At 38.3% G+C, this 12229-nt stretch overlaps 1 protein-coding gene across 1 annotated transcript; it reads right to left on the bottom strand.

The window, feature by feature from the left end:
- Positions 1-29: 29 nt before the first annotated feature.
- Positions 30-11974, bottom strand: srsf3a (serine and arginine rich splicing factor 3a). Its single transcript, XM_020108499.2, has 8 exons — positions 11735-11974; positions 4878-5095; positions 3806-3853; positions 3341-3551; positions 3119-3253; positions 1374-1412; positions 1215-1301; positions 30-685 (listed from the first exon to the last, which is right to left on the bottom strand). The coding sequence occupies exons 3-8, from the start codon at positions 3810-3812 to the stop codon at positions 658-660; spliced, it is 507 nt and encodes a 168-aa protein (XP_019964058.1). The 5' UTR covers positions 3813-3853; positions 4878-5095; positions 11735-11974; the 3' UTR covers positions 30-657.
- Positions 11975-12229: the final 255 nt, after the last annotated feature.

Genomic DNA, 12229 nt, shown 5'->3' on the forward strand with positions numbered 1-12229 from the left:
CATAATTAAAAAACATGAGTAACAAGGAGTTTTTCACCTTGGAAAACATTTATTGAACAAGAAGTTTGACTGCATCACCACATATTGTCAGAACTTCAGAGAATCAAGCAAATAATAAGAGTCAATGCTTCTGCAAAAGTGACATAAGTAAGAAAAAAGAATCACAGCGGATTTTTTTAGTTTTCAAGAATAACCTGCATATTACAGCCCCAGTATTTACACCACTAGTTAAGAGTCTGTTTTTGTCACTGGTAAAAAGTATGCTCCTTTGACTGGTGATGCATTATTACAGAAACCAATTGTAATTTAAAGGACAGCCGAGAAAAAGAAAACAAAAACAAATAAAAGCATCACATGTAGTTTAATTCAGTTAGGCAGTTAAAAAGTAACAGGATAGAAACTTAAAACAAAATCCAGTAATTAATTTCTTGACATGCAGGGTAAGAAAAATTTGATTCATGTAAACAGTGAATTCAATACCAAAAAAGAAAGATGTTTTTGTTGTCAATTTAACAGACTGCCATTACACCAAATGTAACAAGCTAACCTTAAACTGCTTCAAGCTGACAAACAAAATCTAAAAAGAAAAACGTGACTATAAAAACTTTGTATTTCCACAACCATAGCAGGATCCTGCAGACGAATCCTCTGAAGTTCTCATTTCCTCTCGTTAGACTGGGAAGTACTGTAAAATACATGGACAAGTGAATAAATACATGATTGAGAGGAGGGTTTAAAAGTAAACCGTTGTTCTTGCATCTTTTTGATATTGATTTTAGGGTTTATGATTCTAGTCTTTTGAAAAGCTAGGTTTTTTTTATGTGTTTCAATCTTTGTCGTGTAATTTGAGTGTGCAACTTTTTTTTCTCAGTGTTTGCCAAGAGAAATTCAAATCAACTTAGTTGATATGGCTGTAGCGTATTAATTCTTGAATCTACTTGGACTTCAACTGAGCAGATTGAGTAGGAGCCCATAAACACAGAACATACGTATGGATGTTCACTGAATCATGATGACAGAAGGGTGATTTTTGTGGGCTGTTCTGACACAGACATGGTTGACGATGCTACCAAGAGGACCAATCACAGCTGTTGGTTGCCACGCATGTACATTGGTGGGGAGGTGCATTAAAGGCTACAGTGTAGTGTATGCAGCAATGCGATAACTAGGGCCTCGATTCTACATAGAAGTATAAACTATCTTTATAAACGTACCTCCTTGACCGTGAGATGGATCTTGAGTGCTTACGATTCTTGTCTCTGGAAAGAGAACGAAATCTATGTCTGTCTCTTGAAACAGACCTGGAGGGGAAAACCAAAATTAATTTAATCAACAAAACACAACATTTCAATAGAAACTGAGGTTACACCTACCTGCTGCGACTGCGGCTGAGGCTCCTCCTCTTCGGGGATCTATGTTGTAGGTGAATTAAAAAAAATGAAATCAAGATTTACAACAGAATTAGAATTGAACTCTTTCCTGTCAGTAATGAAACCTCTTATATTCTCAATCTTTAAAGAGGCACGGGTTGCACATGGAAACGTGGTTACACGTAGTTCCTTCTCTGTTTATAGAGGGATCATCTGCATCCATGAAATGCATCAAGATCCACTCATTAAAAATGAAACTTTGGCCAATGAGCACCAATCATGAAGCCAGATCTCAGAATCTACAGCAAAGTCAGGGCTCGACATTAAGGCTTACCTGGGACAATTATGTCAAGCAGGAACAACACATTATTATCTACACAGATTATCTCTGCAATTACACAAAGTGGTTTTAAACTATGCTGGAGGCACACAGCCATTATGGTAGAAAACACTCCTTCAGTCGGCCTGTGGTCATTTTCACCAAAACCATTTGTAGGTTTTAATTAGGAAGCCTTAGTGCTGGTGAAAGCACATTTTCATTTAAAAGTGAGCTACCATTAACAAAAAACACAGTGCAACTTATTTCAGTCAAGATGGCTTAATGTCGAGCCATGAGAAGACACTGAACAGCTCATGAAAGCAGTTAATTTTTGACAGATTACAATTTAAAACTGACAGCAAAGTTCCATGACCACAAGTTTTGGCCTTACGATTTTGCAGTTCTGCACTGAAATTGTCAAGCAGCGTTGATAGATTAAGCATAAAACTACAAAGAGCAGGATAAAAGAAACTTACTATTTTAGGGGATTTGGACAAGATAGAAATGACGCAAGGACGCCAGACTGATGGTGAGGGAGGTCGAATTGCAGAGAGGATTTGCCACATGATGCAAATGTTGGAGATATGAAGTTGCTCGGTGGCTGGTTGGAGGGGGTGGCAGTAGATGATTTTCCCTGCATTATTTGGGGGAAGTTGGGGGATGGGATGAAAGCCAAGGGCTGTTCCCGTTGATACAGTAGTTGTGTGGAGAATAGAAAGAGTAAAGACGCTGATTGGTTGATAAAGTGGACCGCTGTCGACTGGGTTAAGGTTGGAGGAAGAAGAGGAGGATGCTGGGAACTGCATGCTCAGGAACCAAAAGGTTGGTGGAACCTGCTGACTGGCGGTGCGCCTGGGTCATGTGACAACACCAGCCAAGCTGATTGGGGCTCGCTGGTCAGCAGTCACATGATGCTGAAAGAGGACTAGTTGACTGACTCAGATGGTGAGAAGCGTGGTGGTGACTCTGCAACGGGGTTCAGTTTTATTAATAGATGGCAACTGAACTCAAAGAAAAAAAATTTACACCTGCATAAAGTACCAATGAAAGTGTTAGATGGGTGATGAAACACTAACTGTGCATCTTAAGATGTCCCCATAAATCAACATCACTCTTGTGGAGCTTGGTGTTTTACAGGTGTTACTGTTCAAAATTCATAAACAGCCAAGTGCCAATAGACTCTTTCTAACACAACATTGACACAGATAACAAATGAAAAAAATACCTGATGACGGTGAAATAATGAAATTTTGTTTAAGAAACGCATCACTCCAGTTAAGGTAGGATAAGATTTTTTGAAGGAGTCAAAAAGCAAATATTTACACTGTGTGAGGAATGTAAATCTGCTGTGTCATTTGTGCTTTCAGGACTCTGCATATGAGACCATAAATACAAATATTAAATGAATTAACAACTGGGAAACACTTACCTGCGTCTGACTGGAGGACTACGTCGTCTTAAATCATCACGGGGGCGTCTACCCCAGGATGGGGGAGGGCCACGGCTCCTAGAGCGCTTTTCCCCAGTGGACAACTCGACGCGTAGTTTACAGCCACACATGTTTCTTAACAAAAAAATGATTATGTGTAAGAAAGTGCAGTAAAAAATAAGCAGTTAAACATACAACTAAGATATGTGCTAAAGGAATTACCTCCCATCCAGTTCTCGAACAGCGTCAGATGCATCTCTGGGATCTTCAAACTCTACAAAAGCAAAACCTGGTGGATTCCTGGCTACCCAAACACTTCTTAAAGGACCATAGTACCCAAAAGCCCTTTCTAATTCGGTCTTGTTTCCATTGTTTCCCAGATTTCCGACATAAACCTTGCAGTCAAGGGGACAGTCTCTGGTTAGAGCGGGATCTGAAACAAAGATGACCGCAAACACGGAGGGATACATTACACACACATTAGATGTTAAAAGGGCAATGTTAACATTTCTTCCTGCAAAGAACATAAAATTGCAAAATAACACTCATCTATTTACTAAACTTCTCACAAGGATGGGTAGCGAAGCTCTGGGTTGCTAACCACCTTAGTTAAAAAAGATTACTGGAGAAAACCTGGAGGCAAGATTCCTATAGTCAGAGTAACAAGTATCAAGTCATTTATCATACCTCCCATTTTACCAAACCAAGTCCTCTTCTTCAAATAATCTGATGAACCTGAAATGAAAGAAAGACATTGGGATATACATAAATAGCTCAATTAATGGTGTTAGTTTTTTCTAAATTTAGATTTTAGGCCACTACAAGCCTCCTCAAATTCTAAGAGGGCCATTTGACTTTACAAATACTGAAGTTAAAACTAACCTCAGCGTTATCTCACTGTGCAGTGACTTACCTGCGTGAGACACCTCCGGTTTTGAATTTATAATCACCTGGGTGCGATTAATAAAACACTCCTGCACTCAAAGACATACCGTGAGACTATAGTGATCATTAAACAGATGTGTCGTCAGTGTGGTTTAGAAGGAGGCTGCTGGTTGAGGTACAACTGGAATGTGTTTCCTTTCACCGATGGGTGTGTCACCTACTTTGCCTCCCGACTGACATGAAGCACTATAAAAAACGAGCTCTTCTCTGTAGGATACAATACTGATCAACAGCTCCATAAAACACTCCCTTCAAAAAAATGTGTCATTGTTAAATAAGCATCTCTTATCATCGTATGACTATTTATTAGACGGTGTTAGTTTAACATACTTAAAATAACGTACTTGAAAATGTGCGTAACGTTAGGTTTCAACGTTTAAGTGTCAGCACTGGAACCACACTCCAATGCTAAGGCGAGCTAGCAAACAAAGTACCGTCGCGCGGTGTCGTTAGCTTGTGCGTAGAGACTTCCGGGTAGCGTTAGATTTCGTTTTCACCCTTTAAATTATCTTAAAGCCCAAATTTCAAGCACGTAAACAAAGTCCAGGTGAGATATGTACTTGTGTCTAACGTGCCACACGTTCATACAGTCGGGATACACGTCTTCCCGGCAACGATGCAAACATCCGAGCTAAAATGTGGCAGCCATGGGACCTGGCGTGAAAGGCAGCTAGCAACTTTAGCATCGAGCACGACGACGCGGTTTCTGAGGAGATTTACTTTTCCGAGTCAATCATTAAACTGAGCAGCGACAGATGATACAAAAGTAGTAATGGAAACAATCAGATTAGAATATTCAACACATTTAACTCACCTTTCGGTAGCTACAGCTAAATGACACTGTTGGCTGCAGATCTCACGCCGCCGTGTTCTGCTACTGCTGCTACTGCTGCTGCTGCTGATGCTAGCTTCACTTGTTGTTAGCGCCGGCGGCTGCTCGACGGAAGAGAGTCACAACTGCGCCTCTTCCGTCTTCTGCTTCTTCTTCTGAAGGTTTATTGGTGGATCGGGAAAGACGACGAGCGCTACCTGCTGTACAGGAAAGGAGAGTCAGGCCACGATACGGTAAATACAAGGTAGCACATGGACTGTATGTAGAAGTATTAACGTCACTCTCCAGCAGGTATTCTGAGAGAAAAAGTTCCTCCGGTTGCATCATTTTAACTAAGTTTAATCAACAACTCTGGAAAGACTATTTCAAAAGTTGTTTTGTTAATGAAGGCATGGCTGGAGCCTGGAATACTTTTGTTTGGAGGATTGTGTGTTTGTTTGTTTCACTATTATGTCAAAATGTATATATACCTACACATACATACATATACACACACATGCATATACACATATAAACACACACACACACACATATATATATATACGTATATATATATATATATATATATATATATATATATATATATACATAAAAACGAAAAACCAAACGAGACAAAACAGAAAAGAACAAGATAGAAAAAAATATATATAAATTGAAGGCAACCTCATTTCCTGCTGTCCCATAGTGCATAGAACAAACTTCCTATAAGCCTAGAATACTAGGCAATAGCTTATTAGCTTGAAAAAAAGTTAAGCTTGACAATAGTGACTCATCCCGACTACACTGTAATTTGTTGAAGTCATCACACACATAAGAGGGAATTTCACATAGAGTCTACCTCTGCTTCTGATCCGGCATCGGCTGTAATAATCATAATCATTCAGCTAACACCAACCCAATCCCCCTAAATGTCAGCCACCTCAATTTTCCATGTGCATTTCCTCCCATCTCCATCACTACCTGCATCCACTGCAATCTGTTTATAGACAGGTAGAAAGACAGATACAGTAGAGTACATCATTAAACCTGATTAGAGATTTCAGAGTTACAACACCTACAGGTACAGTCACATAGATCACAAACCAAAGGAGATGAAAACACAAAGGGATGACTTTCTTCAAAACAGGTACTTAATATCTACATTAGACATATTTAGCTGATTTTTCTTCTACTACTTTTACTTTAGTATGATTTGAGATATAACTTGTATTTTTATATTTATGTATTGACAAATCTACTTAAAAACACCACCAAAAGAGGGAGGTTAAGAAAATTGACAAACAAAGAAACAAAATTTAGTCATGTAAAAGTACCACAATCATTTTTCTGCTTGAGTAAAAGTATGTGCTTGTTTTTGAATATACATACATAGCTATCAATAGTAAAAGTACTTGCAGCGTGTGACCTATTGCAGTGGTCTGCTACATCAATATGGTTGAGTCCTGCGGTGGTGTTTTCCCACCCATCTTGATGTTTCTTCACCAGTGAGAACCTGCAAATGAATCTACTTGAGTTAAGTAAATATACTGTGTTACATCGCACCAGTGCACAACAGGTACTTTTAATTCAATTATATTTGGTAAATATATGTGATTCTTCTCCTTTTGTACTTTTACCTAAGTAGGATTTTAAACCTTTATTGTCATTGTGTCAAGTACTATGAAATTGGATTGGACCTTGCCAGTGCACATGTTGAAACCAATAATCTATGTGAACAAAATATCACATAGAGATAAGAATAGATAAAACAAACCCATATTGCACATTCACTCTGTCATCACATTGCACATGCACTTGCTTGCCAGTACAGATAGTATGCCATGTTGTAATTTTATGTGTAATGTTGACATGAAATACAAACTTTCTTTCTGCAGTTTGACCTTAAAAACAGAAAACAGTTCCTGTCAGCCATTTAGGTTGTGCTGGAACAAAATTAAATCAACAGTGCTGGAGGGTTATTGCTCAACAGGAGACAAGCGACACCACAAACGACCCCTTGTAACTGTTGAGGTATGTGGTCAGATACACTACATGCACTTCCTGCATAGAGACACATTCAAGAAGTTGTGCTAAGCAGAGGAGAAATGTAAGTATGGACATTTCTGTGCGTCTCTGACCATGAACCCAACCTGTCGGGACACACGTGCTGCAAACACTTGCAGATAAATCGTTTGTCGTCACACCAGCTCTGAACTCCAATTTCTTTATTCCTTGTTCAAATTTTAGAGTAATGATGCAACCTGATTGTCAAACATTTCTTTTGTAAGCCAAATAATCACACAGTGTTGTGTGTAGTAATTGCTTAGCTATTTCTGGAAATATTTAGGACAGAGTTAAAAATGTAATTGTATGAATTGAAAATTGTCACAGAGCAGTTAGTCACAAACAGGTCTCAGTGATTTATGATTGCCTGTCATGACAGATGTAATTGCTACTTGCTCGGCTTCCCTGTAACAGTTACCAGCTCATTTAATGAAGAATAATCACCCTCATTTACACCAGTTAGATTGGAGTGATTCTGCAGGAAGGAAATAAGTTATTCAATATTTTATTGTTCTAATAAATAAATAAATGACTAAATCTATAAAATAAATTAAACTACTACTACTTCAAATAATAATAATAGTAAAAAAGTTGTTCCTGTTATATACAGTAGTCTCACTTAGCTTAACTGTTTATTAGGTGCATCCAGTGAAAACTAATGCAGCCTAATGTAATTGGCCCTAAATTCCACAACACTCGGTTTTTGTTAAAACAGTTTCAGAGATATGTTCAATCAACTGTATGATCATTTTGCAGGAAGTAGTCTGTGATGATGTTGAATACTATTGCGGGAAACCAATGTGTTCTTTTCCCTCCACATTTATACCACAGAGGGTATAGGCAAAGTAACAGAAACAAGTCTCTGTGAAAGCAAAAGTGATTTTTTCGGGATTTATGAGGAGAAGTGCAACATAAAAACATTCTGTCAACACCAATCGCAGTTACAGAGAAGAATCATATTATGTGACCATGTTTTTCAATGTTATCTGTGAGAGTACAGATTGAATACATGTGTCATTTCCCCTGGTTAACGCCTCAAAAGTTTCCTTTGTTCAAAATCATGTTTATTTGCAATTATTGTAAAGTTACGAACATCAAGGTTATAAACAATTGTTAAGTGGTGTCCAGGATTATACAAACAAAACATTACAGTAATAGTAGTAATGAAATACAGCCGGAGTGAAATAATGTTAGTGTTTGAACTGTAGCATAAACGGAAAGAAATGTCAGACAAAGAGTCAGGAGGAGCCACACATCTGGAAGTCTTTCACCCCTTTAATCTGACTGTGTGTCCATCATGCATGACAGTGATCCAGTGCCAAGGACTCAAATCACTGTCGTGTGGGGGTAAACATTCGTAGAAAAGCGAATCCAATGAAAAAGTACGTCAGATGACATTAACAAACGAACACAGGCCACTGTTATTTCCAAGACCATTAAGTGGATTCAAACCCCTGTTGTCTGAATCTAAGTACATTTACTCAAGAAATGTACTTAAATACAACTTTTCTGTCACTTAATCCATCAGATTAATTACATTTCGAGAAATACATACTTCAAACCCACTACTATGGTATGTTGGTATGTGAAAACTATATTTAGTAGTTACTTTGCAGATTGAGATTCTACATGGATTACATATGATTATAGTTCTTAGTCATAATCCAATACTATATTATATAATAACACTGACAGAGGGCATTCTACTTTTATAATTTAACAATTATTATTAACATATTACGTGCATTTTCCCATGATACTGGGTTTTAAACTTTCAAATTTTGAGGTTAATACTTGTTTATTTATGTATTTTACAGTGTTGTACTGCTGCATTGACTTTTGTAAACTATCTAAATACCTCTTTCACCTCTGAGTATTTTAAATTGAATCATTTATCTCCTTAATCAGATTTTTATAAAGTCATCATAACTGATTAAAAGGAGGGAAAAACAGTTTTAGTAATACAATAGAATCATTCAACATTCAAGCTGATGTGATGAAGAGATTCCTCCTGTTAGTGACTGTTTCACCATGTTTCTCCTCATCAGCAGCAGCGAGGAATCATTCATTTAGGGCCCTTGGCAGACACAGTGGTAAAGAACTCGTACTTCAAGGGGGCAAAAGTTCACGGATAAAAGGGATCACTCAGGAGATTACTCCCATGTACGTAACAAGGATGCCTAGAACACAAACAAAGAGCATTATGTTGCTCAGCTTTATTTTCATCGCGGCCCTCAGAGTTTGCTGCCTTATTTTCCACTAGTCTTTTCAAAATCAACATGAAGAGCTAAGTTTGTTTTCTTTTGTATGTACCCCCCCTGCTGCCGTACGATTCCCCTTTTAGCTGTCGTAAATGAAACATCCTTTTTTTTCATGCATCCACTCAGGGCAGTGTTTTTCAATCAGATTAGTACAGCACATTCTGTTCTGTTTCACTTCCTGATGACTGTGCAGCCTGTATCCCTGCATGAACTCACCCGCGTGCTTCTGGTTACACCAAGACACTCATTCAGACAGAAGCCCTCTTGCAGCTGCCTGTTAGATTTTAATACTACAGACAATATTCAGTAAATGTGTGTAGGCAAATATGAAGAGTGCCAACTGTTTATTGGTTTATTATAAGAAAGAATACAAAAGAGAAAACTAATATAGAAAAGCAGTAAGTTGCCCTGAAGCCAAGTCAAACAGTATAAATCTATACACATACACACACATATATATATATATATATATATATTTGAAAAACATATTCATTACAGCCTTTGTAAAAGCTGATTTAACTAATAGTTTTCTACCAGACTGTTGATTTCACTGGAACAGAAACAAGATGCTTGTGGTGTTTCAGGAAGGAAGACAACAGCTCAGGCCATGTGTCAATACAGAAATCTATTCATACATGTGAGTTCAGCTCAGGTCACTTGTGTTCACAATCGTCCACAAAGCTACCAGGCCACCGCAGCTCAGACCAGGGTTTGAGAAAACAAACATGTCCCTGCCTGAGATAGAGTCAACTGTTTTTAGTGAATTCAAAGTAAAAAAAAAAAGTCAGTATATGTATTGTTAAAAGCTTCAGGTGGGTGGTGGTGCATGACGAGAGCTGACTGTGTTTTTAAATGACACGGCCTCGGTTGTTCTGTGTTCTGTGAATGAGAATGAAGAGATCTAATATGAGAGTGTGTATGAAACCTACTTCCAATAAGTGCTTGCACAGATAAGATTACTCAGACAACATCCCTGCGGGTCTGCAGAATCAGGTTCACTTGTGTTGTTATGTCACCTTTATAATTAACGGGATCATCATGTTCCCTTCAAACGCTGCCTGGCCGTCTGCCAGACGTGTGGTCAGACAGTGTCCTCACCACCTCTGATTGTGGGATTTACCCACCAGAGATCTGCACAGGATTCGTCTGAGCACCAACAGCAGGGAATAGATGGACTCTTAGCGACTCTGTTCATACTGTCACACACCAAGAATTTGTACCATATCTTAAGGTTTTTCAACATTTTATTACAAAGATATGAAGGACATAAATACGTCCAGCAGCCATAAAACATCCTGTACTGCAAACATCGCACATGCACATAATAACACCCAGTGCCAGCATCCTCAGACCACAAAAGCAGAAAGGCAAAGTCATAAAAATCTTTTATGACTTTTATGGGAATTTCAGCTGCTTTTGCACATTGACCCAAACTATATGTCTTATTTCAGTGAATGTGTGACTTCATCAAAGAGATTCTGGACATGAATTTTCACAATTCTGTGCAAACATTAGTGAAAAACTCTTAGTTTTAGCATAAGAGTTACAAGTTTTTCAGCCAAATACAGTGACACATTTCACAATGACAGGACTTAGTGAGAAAGACACACATAAAAACAGTATCACATGAATATACATCAGGTGATTGTGAGGTTCTGTCTCACTGATCTTTTCTGACAGGCTGTATTAAATTAAATATTTCATTCACTAACACTGTTGCATATTAACATTTGATTTGCAAATAAAGAGCTCATCGCATAATTCTTACTTACATTACAGATTTACCATAACTCCATCTCAAACTTATATTACTTCAAGATGTCGCAAGGGCCATGCTTCACCGTGGGTAATACTTTCAGTGTTTATTTGTACTTTCAAGCAGACTACTGTGATATTGTAGCATTGATTGGCTATAATAACATGTTAGGTAGGAAGTAACTAAACAAATTTACTTGAAGATTGTATTTAAGTACTGTACTTGTACTTGACACACTGGCAATTTGATTGAGTATTTACATTTTAGAAAGATGTATCTTTTACTGCATAGTAGCTGCCCCTGTTTAATGACAGGGTTATATTTGACCTACAAAATAAGAGCTTGTGAAATGTATTAGATTATATAAATGTACAATATTGCAGGAAAGGGTTACTGCACGTCACAGATGTTTTACTTACATTTATCATGTAACACGTTGACACAGTTTAACAGTGATTCACACTGTGATTCACTGAGCAACTATCAAGCAAGATCTCAGAAACATCAGATTTGAAGTCACAAGAAATAATCAACCATCATTTATTTATTTTTGATACCGAATATAGTGAAAACGTTCATACTTTTTTTTCTTATAACGTTGCTTCCCTCTCACAAAAAGATGAATATTTGTGAAAACCGCAGTCACGTAAACACAGGTTGTTTGGGAAAAGATGACGAATCATCCCACAGTTTAAAAAACCCCAAAAGAAAATAAAAAATATATACATCACCGAATAGCAAAAAATCATGTCTGCACACGTGTGAAAGAATATCCCTACCTGTGCATGATGCACACACGACTGTCAACAACGTCCACTTATCAACCGTGAAAAGAAATAATGAGAAAAAAGATTTTCTTTTCTCTTCTTTTTCTTATCTTTTTTTTTAACCGACCCGTGTCAGCGCGCGTGCTACCGGGCAGCGAAGTTAGCTTTCATTTCACACACACACACACACACACGCACACACACACGCACACACGATACGATACGTGCTGAGAGAGAGAGAGAGGACAGCCTGCTGCGGTACACTCTGTTCCCTCCCCCGGCCTGGCTCGGCACGGAACGGGTTACAGGTCAGGGTGTCTATTGGAACACAGTGTTCTCATCAACAGCGGCAGCGGCACAAGCTACAGTACAGCCGGAACATTGTGTTACTTTGTGGCCGCTTTCCAAGACCTGCCCTCGATGTTACACTGAACACCCTCCTCCCACTACTATACTCTCTCTCTCCCTCTCTGTCTCTCCCTCTCTCCTCTCTCTTCCTCCACTGTG

Source organism: Paralichthys olivaceus, chromosome 2 (genome assembly GCF_024713975.1).
Source record: "Paralichthys olivaceus isolate ysfri-2021 chromosome 2, ASM2471397v2, whole genome shotgun sequence".
Classification (NCBI taxonomy): Eukaryota; Metazoa; Chordata; class Actinopteri; order Pleuronectiformes; family Paralichthyidae; genus Paralichthys; species Paralichthys olivaceus.

Coding starts and splice junctions, on each gene's coding strand:
- srsf3a (XM_020108499.2), bottom strand. Junction 1,413..3,118: donor AGTCCTCCAGTCAGACGCAG/GTAAGTGTTTCC, acceptor CCTACAACATAG/ATCCCCGAAGAGGAGGAGCC. Junction 686..1,214: donor TCCATCTCACGGTCAAGGAG/GTACGTTTATAA, acceptor TGTATTTTACAG/TACTTCCCAGTCTAACGAGA.